The 13508-nt window shown below is 37.6% G+C and overlaps 1 protein-coding gene across 1 annotated transcript in view; it reads right to left on the reverse strand.

Moving 5' to 3' along the window:
* The window catches only part of LOC5579861 (scavenger receptor class B member 1), a 214426-nt gene that overhangs the window by 48345 nt on the left and 152573 nt on the right, over nucleotides 1-13508 (reverse strand). The window contains exons 3-4 of the mRNA XM_001664272.3: nucleotides 2465-2556; nucleotides 2191-2348 (exon numbers count right to left, since the gene is read on the reverse strand). Coding sequence (XP_001664322.3) covers nucleotides 2191-2348; nucleotides 2465-2556 — 250 coding nt within the window. The remainder of the gene's footprint in view (nucleotides 1-2190; nucleotides 2349-2464; nucleotides 2557-13508) is intronic.

A 13508-nucleotide genomic window follows, 5' to 3' on the forward strand; every position in this document is an offset into this window, starting at 1 on the left:
TGTCAACCTCATTTGTGATGTTATACGGATTGAAGCAAGGAGACGCATTCTCAAATTTACTGTTCAACATATCTCAAGGTGCTATTAGGATATCTTGAGTGCAGAAAAACAGCACTATCATCACATGATCACACATGCTTCTTAACTTTGTGAATGATATTGACCGTATTGGAATTGATCGCAGGTCAGTGCAGGAAGCCTTCGTGTCTCTGAAGAGGAATACAGCGGACATAGACCTGACCATTAATTCTACGAAGAACATGGTTGTTGCAGGTAGATATATAGGTAAGCTTGGTATTGTAGGTGCTATGGTAGGGTTTGGTAAACTAGAAAATTGTTTGTGGCGCAGACGCATGAATCACTAGCTATATCTAGTGTATATAGATGCGAATATGATTAAGCGTGTAAAATACGACAGGCTTCAGTAGGCTGCGCTTAGTACGTTTCGTGCGAATGTCGGAAGGAAGAATTGCGAAAATAATATTCAGCAACGAGCCAGGTAGAGGTCAGCGAGTTCGTGGAAGACCACGAATACGCTGGTTGTTCGCAGTGGAAGAGGACATGGCAACCCTAAATGTTCGAGAAGTATCGCCAAGAACAACGAAGATGGAGCTCTACAATACACCTGGAAATGGCGTGACGCTGTGCTGTAGCCATCACGGTACAAGGTACAAGGTAGGTATCACCCTTTCCGTTGTACTCTACGAGAATGGATCGTGAAATTCATAAATCGAATTGATCCAATTAGATACGTAAGTAAATGCCCAGATAGCCGTAGCGGTAAACGCGCAGCTATTCAGCAAGACCAAGCTGAGGGTCGTGGGTTCGAATCCCACCGGTCGAGGATCTTTTCGGGTTGGAAATTTTCTCGACATCCCAGGGCATAACATATCATCGTACCTGCCACACGATATACGCATGCAAAAATGGTCATTGGCATAGTAAGCTCTCAGTTAATAACTGTGGAAGTGCTCATTAGAACACTAAGCTGAGAAGCAGGCTCTGTCCCAGTGGGGACGTAACGCCAGTAAGAAGAAGAAGAAGTAAATGAAAAATCTAATTCATTACTATACCATTTAATTTTACTAGAGTTTGTATCTTTTGACAGATACGCGTACTGCCAAAGCATGCAAACCTTAGTGGAATTAAATGTTGTAGAACTAATTTTTCATTTACTTATAGGCATTCCACTAAACAGCTCGTAGATTTATTACCAATCAGATACTTTGGAAATCATATGATCAGAAAGCACACTGTTTATTAAGCTTAAGGTACAATAAACGCCTTTGAACTATTTCCAGATGTTCAACGATCATGTCATAAATTTTAGCTACCATGTAATATAAACTTACTTTGACATGCACTATAGGCAATCAATAACAATGCTTTGAGCACAATACAGGGTCGTCCATAAACCATTTGATTTTTTCTTCTGACTAATAGCCCGTACCTCTCATGGAGCAATTCCGTTCATGGATTCGTGGTGTACTTCATAGCTTTATATATATCATATACTATTATAGTATTCCTTTTTTTGTTCTAAAGGAAAAATGTAAAATCATATGCTTGATTTGTCAACCTCCGTTTCCTTCCTGTTGTCTTTCAACAATTTCCTGATGGACCACGTGGTTCATGGACAACCCCTTGAAATTCAGGAAGGGCATCCCCTTTCAACTAAATAATAATTGTTGTCAGACTAATCCCGCTGGATTGCTCGCGGTTGCTTGCATGTCTTTATTAGCATATAATTACCGCTTGCAAACGCATCGGACGACGATCGCGGATCGCGCTGCCAGCGCGTTCCAAAGGAAATTTCCTTTGATTTGCGCGGTTTATCCGTATTTTTTATTTGAATTGGCCAACACCGTAGCGCAAACTTACGAGCCCGAATAGATTGTTCTAGAATATGAGAGTTTATTAAGTCAAAATCTCACGTGCTGCCCGGGGGGTAGTGTATTGTTGTTTTTGAGAAAAACGGGAATTCCCGTTTCTAATGCTATCTCAATGAGATTGATCAGTTTTGATTGCGGTATTTGGTTCGCACGCCATATGAGTGTGATCTAGGGGCGAATCATGAATCACACGCTTACAAGCACGTTCGGAATTCCCAGCTTCCGCGAGCGATCCAATCGGAGGAATGTTTTCTTACAGTGAGGATCAACTATTTGATTCAATTTTATCACTACTCACCTATAAACGAATGGTCCTACTTCAACTAGTTTTGGCTTTTCACCGGCGAGAAACCCCTCCGGATTGGTTACGTTAAATATATACACCTTAGTTAACCTAGTGACGCCTGGCCGTTGCCAGTAATGGAAGCTAATCGTGCCGTTCCATAGTCTTAGATTCTGAAAATATACATGTAAAATGAGAAATTTTAATAGAAATCGACGATAGTTTATAAGGATAACAGGGGCAAAACGTTTGAGCTGTTTGCGAAATAATATGGAACATTTTTACATACCTTCATAATAAAAATATTTAACCAAGGAACCGAAGATAATATCACACCAGCTATGAGGGTTGCTATCCCGAAAATAATTACTGCTATGCGATCTGAAACGAGATAGAAATTTACATGCATTTGAATAGTGATCGAACTTCAACACCTCACATAGCAAAATAACCTATCAAAAAGTCAGATCGCAAACGCCTTCACTGTTTTTTCTCAATGGGTCGAGTGTCAGGAAAAAAGGGCCGCTTGTTATCGTCCGATATGTTGATAAACAAGTCTGATTCGTTTTTTTTCCTCCTCAAATCTCTCACAACGAATCAGCAGAAAAAGTGCCGCTGAAAAGCACCAATCCTCAATGACTGGCAACTGGCTGCAAAAACTACTGAACCATGAATAGCGATTGCCTTCTTAGAGCTCCTGCCGACATCACCGCCATAAGCAGCTACCCATCGTGAGATATGAGACATAAAAGAGTAAAAGTGGGTTTTCTTACACCAGCAATCCAAGCACCATATGATGGCATATCTTCGAGCATTTCTTGTTGAACGGGTAATGGACACCAACCAATCTTTCAACCAGATGGTGGTTATTGCTCCAGGGATGGTACCCAACGTCACCTCCAACAACAAGAAAAAAACACCTCTCATGTTACTCCCATCGGGTGGGTAATTGATTTGAATTAATCTTTCGACGTAGCTGTGTCACATTCCTCGCCATCGTCGTCAATTGGTGTAGCATTTCAACTTCTTACAGTCAGTCCTTTGACTCTCCAAGAGCGATTGCATAATTGAAGTACGCCAAATAAAGGGTATGCGGTATGCATTTTTTTTCACGTTGGTAAGAAACGAAACGATACTAGAAATTTGTAACATTTATGATAATAAAAGGAAATAAAATTAGGAAAAAATAATATGAAATTCAATAATTTGTTTTAATTGGGGAAAGGATGACATTTTCATGCTAAAGGAAGACGGGAGGACACATCATCAAAAAGGAGGACAAGTCCTCCCAAAGCATACCTTCTGGTAAGCCTACCCAAGAACCACTCGCGACTAAAAAGCAAAGTCATGCTTATGGTGTCTGGGTTCGATTCCCGGTCGGTCCAGGATCTTTTCGTAATGGACATTTCCTTGATTTCCCTGGGCACAGAGTATCATCGTACCTGCCACACGAAATAAGAATGCAACTGAAAATGGCAACTTTGTCAAAGAAAGCTCTCAGTTAATAACTGTGGAAGTGCTCATTGAACATTGAATCTTTCGAAACGCCGCATACCCTTACGCCATACCAGCCAGTCGGCCAGGCCAACAACTCGTCGTCGGTCGTCAGAAGGCTCTAATTGGTGTGGCCAAATGCGCTGACCTACCCCACAAGCTCCGAGTCGTGCCTGGGCCCGGTCTGGGGCCCCCGAGACTTCTTGGCAAACAGTGTGGCAGTGAAAGATTTTCTAATCTTGTGGGTCGTTTGGCGTCTCCGGCCCGGTATGCAACACAAATGCAAAGGCAAAGGCAAAGGCAAGGTTTACCAACAACACATGACGCGAGACTCCAGCCTTCGAGTGTGCGGACCTAGTTGTTTTGGTTGGAGGAACTTTCGTCACCTTTTTGCCGCCTAGAAGTGTCTGTCCTAGTTTTCCACCGAAATGTACTGAACGGAATGGCGAACGAGTGGTGGTGTTGGGGAGAAACGCAACATTAGGAAGACGGAGAGAGAGGGTGGTGGCTAGAGTTTTTCTTGCTTTATGCAACCTTAGGCAACCTAATTAGTGTGGCAGCACCTTCGGACGATCGAGACGAGTAGAAGGGCAGTTTTGACTTTGGTGAGTGCTCGGCAGTCGGTCAGCAAGTGCAAGTAAGTGGGCCGACGTTTGACGGCGAGGGGGCTACCGTCTGCAACTACTGGGCATTTCTAATATTGACTGCGGCAAACACTAAACGGTATGTGGTTAAGCGATTAGGCGCACTAGTTTGTCTGTAGTGGAAGTAAAAAGCCGTGTTTAGTACATAGTTTGTTTTTTTTGTGTTGTTTTTGTGGTAAACTATGAGAAAATTCATATGAAGTAGCAATAGGTTTTTTGGTGGAAGTTGCAGTGAGTTATTCCATTAAAGCTTGAAAAAAAAAATACATAATTATCATAAGAAGCCTTCCATTACATTCAGTTGTTATAGTTGAATTTGTTGCCAATCTATATACTTTTATGGCAAGATTTTCAGTCAAAATGCAATATAAAATCATCATAAAACGAGCTCACCAACTAGTTCTGAATATCTTATGATGAACTGCTAACTACTTACTTAACATATCGAATTGCGCAAAATACGCAATAGTTCACAAACACAAAATCAGCATAATCTCATTGAAATTGCTGAAAAAAAACCGGTGGGAAGAAAGTGGGTGGCAGAGTCTTATGGGAGAGCTGTAGCTAATATGCTCATACTATGCCTAAGTCGCCAAAAAAAAAAAAATCAGTTTCAACCGTTTGAAAACAGTTGGGAAATTGCATTGGAAGGAAAGTGGGTGGCAGTGTCTTATAGGAGACCTGACTGTAAGTTCTGCACCAGAAAAGTCATCAGAGTCATCATCAAATGTTTTTTTTATCTAGCATGAATACTAGATAATTTAGTTCATCTGACCAATACATAAAAACTTCTATCATCGTGGCAACATGTTTATTCGATGGTTTCAAATGAAGCATGTGATTATTCTTACAAGTTGAGTTTAAGCAGCATTAGGAGGAATCATCCATTTCTGCAAGTATTAAAAAGCATTTTCAATCTTTTTTGCAACCTACTATACATAGATGACTCGCATGCTTCGTGCTTCCGCAAAGAATCCCTGAGGCAACTCAGGTAAGTAGGATGTGAAAGTATTGGTCCCAGAATTTTACCTCGAGGAACACCAGCTCTAACAGGATGTCTGTCAGGCTTTAAGTTGATAAGCAAATGAAAAACATATTTTTTTCTTTTTTCATTCAGTTTCTGTTGGGATGAACCACTGCAACCAGTTTTCTTTGATGTTATGTGGTAAACATTTTGTTGCACAAATGTGTTCTACTCCATTACTATTGAGGAAATAATGAAGCAGGTAGTCGTTTTGTAAAAGATCATTTTTTACCATTTTGCAGAGGGCCTCTGAAGAAAAAGACATCACTATTTATACCCGACCGATGCATTACTACAAAATTGTATCACAATTATATCAAGATTTGATAGAAATTACTTTTGATTTATTTTTCTTAGAAGCACTTTGAGTTGATGGAGAATATCATAACATAATTAATGGTTGATCAGTTACAATAACAAAGGCTGTTTTAAATTTGTTTCAATTTAAAACACAATTATAAGCTAATTCGTTATAAGAAAATCTGAAGGCAATCATGACCAATGGATTACAACAAAATTGTAGCACAATTGTATCAAGTTTTGTTACAAATAACAAATTTTGTTTCATTTTTGTTAGAATCACTTTAAATTGATGGAGGAAATCATAACATAATTAAAACAAAATCAGTTATAATAACAAAGGCTGTTTCAAATTTTTTACTACTCAAAACATAATTATAACACAATTAGTTGTGAAAAATTGAGAGAAATTGCTTATAACAAATGTTGTTATGATTCAGTATGAAAAATAACAAAATGAATTTCATTTTTGTTTGATTTGAAACGTAATGAGTAACATTTTTGTTTAAATTTTAACATATTTTGTTTCAATTTTGTTAAGTGTAGAAGAAAATTATGTTATAACTTTTGTTATTTCAATTTATAATCAGCCAAAATTATAACATATTTTGTTACAAAACCGCGCTAATTGAGTAACAAAACCTGTTGTCATCCACTGGTCGGGATTGCTTACACATGTGCGCTTTTATTCATGTAAAGAAAGCTAAGATGTGCAATTATTCAGTTTTGAATAGTAACAAAATTAGTTATATTTTTGTATAATTTGAAACATTATGAGCTACATTTTTGTTTGAATTTTAACATATATTGTTTTACATATGTAATGCGTAGAGGAAGTAGTGTAATATATTTTTTATTTTAACTAGGGGAACTTACGTATTCTCGGCAGCTTAAGCCGATGCCGTGCTTCTTTCGTAATTTTCTCGAACATCAGCAGATTAATTCCGTGTTTATCTATTTACATTTATGCGTTGCTCAATCATCTATCGATTCACACCGACAGACTTGTCAAAATGCGTTTGGAAACGTTTTGACAACGCTGCGAACATCCCTTGTCAGTGTGACTATTGTCGGCAGCCTCATTCTCTTCGGCCACTTTTCCATAACAACTGCTGGTTAATCTCTTCGGCAGCTCCAAATCAGTCGCATTTTGAGGCGTGCTCATTTGAATTGATGGCATCTCCGGCGATATCTTTTGTTTAGTCTCGAAAATCTCGCCAGTGGGAAGCTAAGACTATTATTCATATTTTCTTTCTGTGTATAACACAATTGTCGTGTACTAGACTCGACTAGAAGACGGCATTACAGTTGAGGTTGAAATACGCGTTTCTGTCAAAAGATACAAACTATAGTGGAATTAAATGGTATAGTACAAAATTCGTTTTTTCATCTACTTATAGGTATTCCACTAAACAGCTCGTAGATTTATTTTTAAAATGTATTCCTCAAGGATCTTCTTACGAATAATACTCGACACTTTTTGTTTACAGAATGACTTTTTATAACGCGGTAAAACAATAAATGAACATAGAATTCGCATAATAATGAACGCACTTTATACAATTCAAGCAGAAAACCATTTGAAGACGGTATATCTCAAAATCCAGACAACTCCTAAACTTGTAGTTTTCAGTTGAGTTGTTCTGGAGGCGGAGCGCTATTTGATGGTACCTCATTTAGTTCGAAATTTTACCACTAGGTGGCGCTAGTAAGCAGGAAACTTCGGCGTCTTCGGCAAAGTTGTTCAATAAATTAATAAATATCATATTTCTTGGTTCAAATGATGGTAGCTACTAAACAACTTTGCCGAAGACGCCGTCTTTCTAAGTGTTCAGGCCTCAGAGATATCTACAAATCAAAATGTTCATGCTCCAAGAGATATTCATAGTTTAATTTAAACTACAAAAATAAAATACAAAATAAGTCTTGAAAAATCTTGTTTCTGTGATCCATGTCCTAATGTATACTTGAAAGAATTGCTGTGTTAATAATAGGAGGAATTCTGAGTAAACACATATTTACAGGATTAATTGCTGGACAAACCAATGTAAGATATTTTAAATGAACTTTGTTATATCACCTGAAATAAATCATAACACAATAGTATTTCAGGACAAATTCTTGGAATTTTTGGAAATATCCATTTTTTTAAATATCTAAAATGTTTTCGATGAACTTTTTAAGCAATCCTTAGAATAACACCCAGGGAGAAATTTTATATAACATTCTTGACAAAATCTATGACAGAACAGAGAAATTCTTGTAGAAATCGTTCTAAGATCTTTTTATGTAATTGAAAAATTCTTGGAAAAATATACAGCGAAAATTCCTTAATAGTTTCAATTATCTGAAGAATTTTGCAAACTTTGTTCAAAAAGCCCAATCAGCATTCTTGTAGAAATTGTATGAATTATAACTGGGAACTACTCAAGACACATTACTGACAAATATTTGGAGTATTTTTAAGAATCCTTGTCTATGACAATGTTGGAGATGTTATCAATAGGATTCCTGGTTTGATGTTAATTTTGTATTGATTCTAGAAAGAAAGAGGAATTTTTGGAAGGATTTCAAAAAGAAATTTTTAATGTGATTCTCACAGGATACTCAGAACAAACTCTTTGAATTTCCAGAGAAAATTTGAAGGAGTCATTAATCCCGAGGAGCTATCAGGATCCATTTCTGAAGAAAAAAAACGAACAACGATTAACAAACATAATACATTAGGCAACATTATGGGTGTGATTTTCGATAAGGTTTGAAAAGGAATGCATGAAGAAATTTTATTAAAATGTAGTGACAAATTTCCGAATGTGGGATCTTAGATTTATAATAATTTGAGGAATCCCTACAAATTTTCCAGTATGTTCTTTGCTAGAATTACTGAAACATTTTATGATGTAATTCTTTAATAGTAATAGTTTTATTTTCAGGATTCTATAAAAGAATTCTTGGAAATGTATTGAGATAAATTGTTTGGGAAATATATGTACACTTTCTATAGAAACAAATTTTAGAAAAAAAATGGAGAAGCGGAGAAATAGTTGAGATATTGCTGAGCATTCGATGGAGAAATCTGGAATGAATTATTGGATTGGTTAGTGAAGAAATATTTTCAACAATCTAAACAAATATATAGTGTTAAACTAAAAAAAAACCAGACAGAATTATTATCGGATTCTTTGGAAAATTCTTCGAGGATTTCCTGGATGAATTCGTTTTAAGATAACTAAACAAGCAAAGACCCGCGTAAGATACATTGCGAACCGTTTGAAAAACGTTCAGCATAAGTCTGATTTTTTTGACCTCTCAAAAACGATATTGTACCTTTAAATTCTACCCCAATTACTTATCCTTCGACAGACACGCGTATTGCAATTACTACTAGTAGTCTAAAAAAACACACCGACACGTCAATGCTTCCAGTGGATGATTTGCCCTTGAAGGAAGGACCACACTAAACAACGGAGTAGCATGCAACGCTCAGTGGCACAGCCAGAATACATGCCTGATGAAAAGTTGTCCGAACATAAGCAGGAATCGAACCCACACTCCTCATGCGGCTCAATGCGGCTAAATGCTTGGTACCGTAATCTGGGGACAAATTGATCACTGGGGTGAATTTGATCAGGTCGGTACCAAATTGTATTTCCTTTCAAAGATGCTTAATACTTCGTTGCCATCACAGACATTCCATGTTTTCTAGTTTATAGATGTCTAATGATGGTTTTAAACTTTTTCATTTTTATTAAGGCTAGTTTTGCATAGATATATTTACAGTTTTTGAAGGTGTTAGCAACACTGTTGGAATATCGGCACTAAACAATCCGCTGGTGCTAAGCCTGCATGTAAATTTTGAGTGTTGAAAATGTTGTGTTAGCTTCAGTTTGAACTGCTGAACTCATTTTTGAAATCGTTCAGCATTACAAGAATAGTTTTTTTGCTCGTAAAACCGTTTTTTGTTTAATGGAGTGCTCATTTCAAGGGAAATTGCATACATTTAGGCATATTATGCAGATTTACAAAGCTTAATTTTGCAATAAAATGATAATATACAAGAGTTATAATAATTTTGACATCATTTTCTGCTTCAGGATACTCAAATTTAGTAGAAAGGGAAATTTCACTTTCTCAAATATGCTTTATTATATAGTGATCAATTTCGCCCCAATGTGTCATTTTCAATTTGTAATATTAAAACTAATTTTATGAAATGTTAAATTTTATTTAATAAAAAATCGATTGCATAAACTGATAGAGATCAATGAAGTACTGATTTTACCGAAATAAATTTGTCAATTTTTGAATTCCAAAGGAAATCATGACAAAAAGTTGTGAAAAGGTGATCAATTTCAATCAAAATTTCGGAAAAACCGGTACTCCATTGATCTTTATCAGTTTATGAAATTGATTTTACATGGAATAATATTTAACATATCATATCATTGTTTGCTTCGCGGACGACATGGATATTATTGGGAGAATATTTAAAACGGTGGCAGATTTGTTCACCCGCCTAAAACGCGAATTAACAAGTGTCGGGCTAATGGTGAATGCGTCGGAAACAAAGTACATGCTGGTTGGCGGAACTGAGCGCGACAGGACCCGCCTAGCAAGCGGTGTTACGATAGACGGAGATATCTTCGAGGTGGTGGACGAGTTCGTCTACCTCGGATCCTTGTTGACGGCTGACAACAATGTTAGTCGGGAAATACGAAGGCGCATCATCAGCGGAAGTCGTGCCTACTGTGGGCTTCAGAAGAAACTGCGGTCAAGAAAGATTCACCTCCGCACCAAATGTACGATGTACAAAACGCTCATAAGACCGTAGAGGACGGGCATGAGGCGTGGACTATGCTCGAGGAGGACTTGCAAGCTCTTGAGGTTTTCGAACGCCGAGTGCTAAGGACGATCTTCGGCGGCGTACAGGAGAACGGCGTGTGGCGGCGAAGGATGAACCACGAGCTCGCTCAACTCTACGGCGAACCCAGTATCGTGAAGGTAGCTAAAGCTGGAAGGATACGCTGTGAATATTTCTATGCAAAACTGACCCTAATAAAAATGAAATAGTTCAAAATCATCATAAGACATCTATAAACTGGAAAACATGGAATGTCTGTTGTGCCAATGAAACCTTCAGCATCCTTGGAAGGAAATGTTTTTTGGTACAGACCTGATCAAATTCACCCCAGTTATCAATTTGCCCCCGGATTACGGTAACAATAACTAAGCCATGAGACCCAGTCTTCTCAGTGTCAGTTATTCGCATCCACAGTACGACTATGACCAAACTCAAAATGTTATTGAGAATGATGACACAACATCGTCAAAGCTGAAGATCCTTCTCATGCTCATTCATTCTTCTTGGCATTAACGTCCTCACTGGGACAGAGCCTGCTTTTCAGCTTAGTGTTCTTATGAGCACTTCCACAGTTATTCACTGAGAGCTTTCTTTGCCAAAATTGCCATTTTCGCATTCGTTTATCGTGTGGCAGGTACGATGATATTCTATGCCCAGGGAAGTCAAGGAAATTTCCATAACGAAAAGATCCTGAACCTACCGGAATTCGAACCCAGACACCTTCAGCATGGCTTTGCTTTTTAGCCATGGACTCTAACCACTCGGCTAAGGAAGGCCCCCTTCTCATAATTACCCTAATTATCTTCAGAGATGTAGGTTCAATTTAATTGCTTTTAAACAACAGTAAACAACAAAACAACAATCCTTTGTTTTTGAGAAACAAAACATCTTCCCTATGAAAGTCTATAAATATTACGATTCCAGATCCAGATTTTCCAACCGAGTCCCATAAGGCCCATTGCCTCACGCGTGGGGTCACTGCTTCCGAAATGAATCAGCTGTTTTTAACCAAAACAAACCAACAAATCAACAGCTCTCCAACGTTAATGGATCGCGAATTAGATCGTAATTAAGTGTGTTCCATCCGTGTCCGTTCTGGCTAATTGATGGTGAAAACCCACGGTTTCTAACCTTCGGTGGCCCATTAGAAACGCGCAAAGGATCAATCCCGCCACATCTTGGCCGTAGATTGTCCGCAAACTTTAATTAGAATCTACCATTACATACCAACAATGTATTTTTGTATTGTCTGTGTCGGTTCAATTACTGCGATACGTATGTACGTTAAGCTTACTTACAAATTGCTTGCGGTGCACGAGGATCCCCCGCGAAGGTGATGAATGGGGGAAGCGAAGTCGAGCAGAGTGAGACGTGTGGTAAATTTATCGATTGATTTAATTGCTCTGTTGTCTGCGACCGTTTCAACACTTGCCAGACTGCCAGGATGCACGCTAAACAAAATCAACACATCACATCGAAGATCACTCAATTGAGTGAAGATTTTATGTGAATAGTGCATCAGTGCAATTATATTGCAATTTAGTAGCAGGTAATTTTTTTTCTTGCACAGTTAAAAATAATGAAAATCACTGCGGACGTAATTCACATTATGACTGAATGACACATGATGTAAGTGATGAAATGACGTGAAAATGTGTTCTGAAAGGTGTATTGAACGAAAAATGTAATTTTACATGATGAAGGACATGAAAACGATGTCACTATCATTGACATTTCCAGAATCAGACACCATCGTATTTAAAATGTGACACAAATTCACGTCATTTGGCTCGCTTCTTTTATGTGCATCCAAAAGACGTAAAATCACATGATGTTTTCGGAGTGTGTGGTTTTATCAATCTTATTAAAGGGTAAATAACCTCTTAATACATCAATATGCTCAGTAACATCGAGTTACTCACTTGGTTACCTTATTATAAACTATGCGAAACATGTGCACGGAATTTTTCTTAATACTTTTTAACTCCCACATGCAAATATCTAACGACTCTTTATTCGTTCGCACGCTTCGCTGTGTAAAATGCGCTTATGCTCAAAGCACCCAAATGTGTTGAATTGGTTACACAAATTGAGTGTTGATCCATTTTGAACGATTCCTGTGTGATTGCTACACATTTTTGTGTTGATTTTGTTTAGAGTGTTGGTGAATTAATCCGAAGAGAATCTCGAACCTGTTAATGGGTGTCATTTTCCATTGGTGATGAAGCGTCACAGCACGTGTTGATGTACGTGTGTTCCCGAGATCGATCGAGACGGACGACTTACTCTAACCGGATAATTGGGACCACTCATTAGAATACCCTGTAGGCAGTCCCGGACACGCGAAACTTGTCGCTTAGTATTCATACCATTTCGTTCGTTTACAACCGTTGTAAATGGGTTAATTGACATTAATTGACGAGGGAGATTTAATCTTCCACAGTTACGATGGGGAATAGAATAAACTAAGTAACTTCATTAGAAGCTTCACAGGAAATGAAACTCATGGGATTTACGGAAGCGTCTTTATATCATCTTTATATCTATAAAGCCTACTTTTGATGCGCAATTCAATCGATTTGATTAGCGGGGTTAGTGGTCTGCTTCATAAGCTGGGTTCGATCCCAGGCCTGATCGTTAGAATTCAAATAATATTTCTCGAATAGTTAATTCCTGGACTCTAAAAGTTTCTGAAAAAAAAACCGGAATGAATGGAATGGAATGAAATATTTTCAGAAAAAAAATTTCTGTATGATGTTATTATGGATTCTTGAGATAATAGATATTTTAGGTCTACATTCGATGTTTCCTTCGGTTTGTATTTTGCAGTTTTAATTTATCAGTACCTAAAATTAATCTACAGAATACAAAGGAAATTCCTGGATTTCATGATTTTTTGCAAGAGATATGCTCAAAAAAAAGTCCTGGATAAATCCTTAAAGGATTTCCCGAGAAAAATCTGATGTGTTTCTAAATGAAATTCATGAAGAAGTTTTTGGATCGATTTTTC

The sequence above is a fragment of the Aedes aegypti genome, chromosome 2 (assembly GCF_002204515.2).
Source record: "Aedes aegypti strain LVP_AGWG chromosome 2, AaegL5.0 Primary Assembly, whole genome shotgun sequence".
NCBI lineage: Eukaryota > Metazoa > Arthropoda > Insecta > Diptera > Culicidae > Aedes > Aedes aegypti.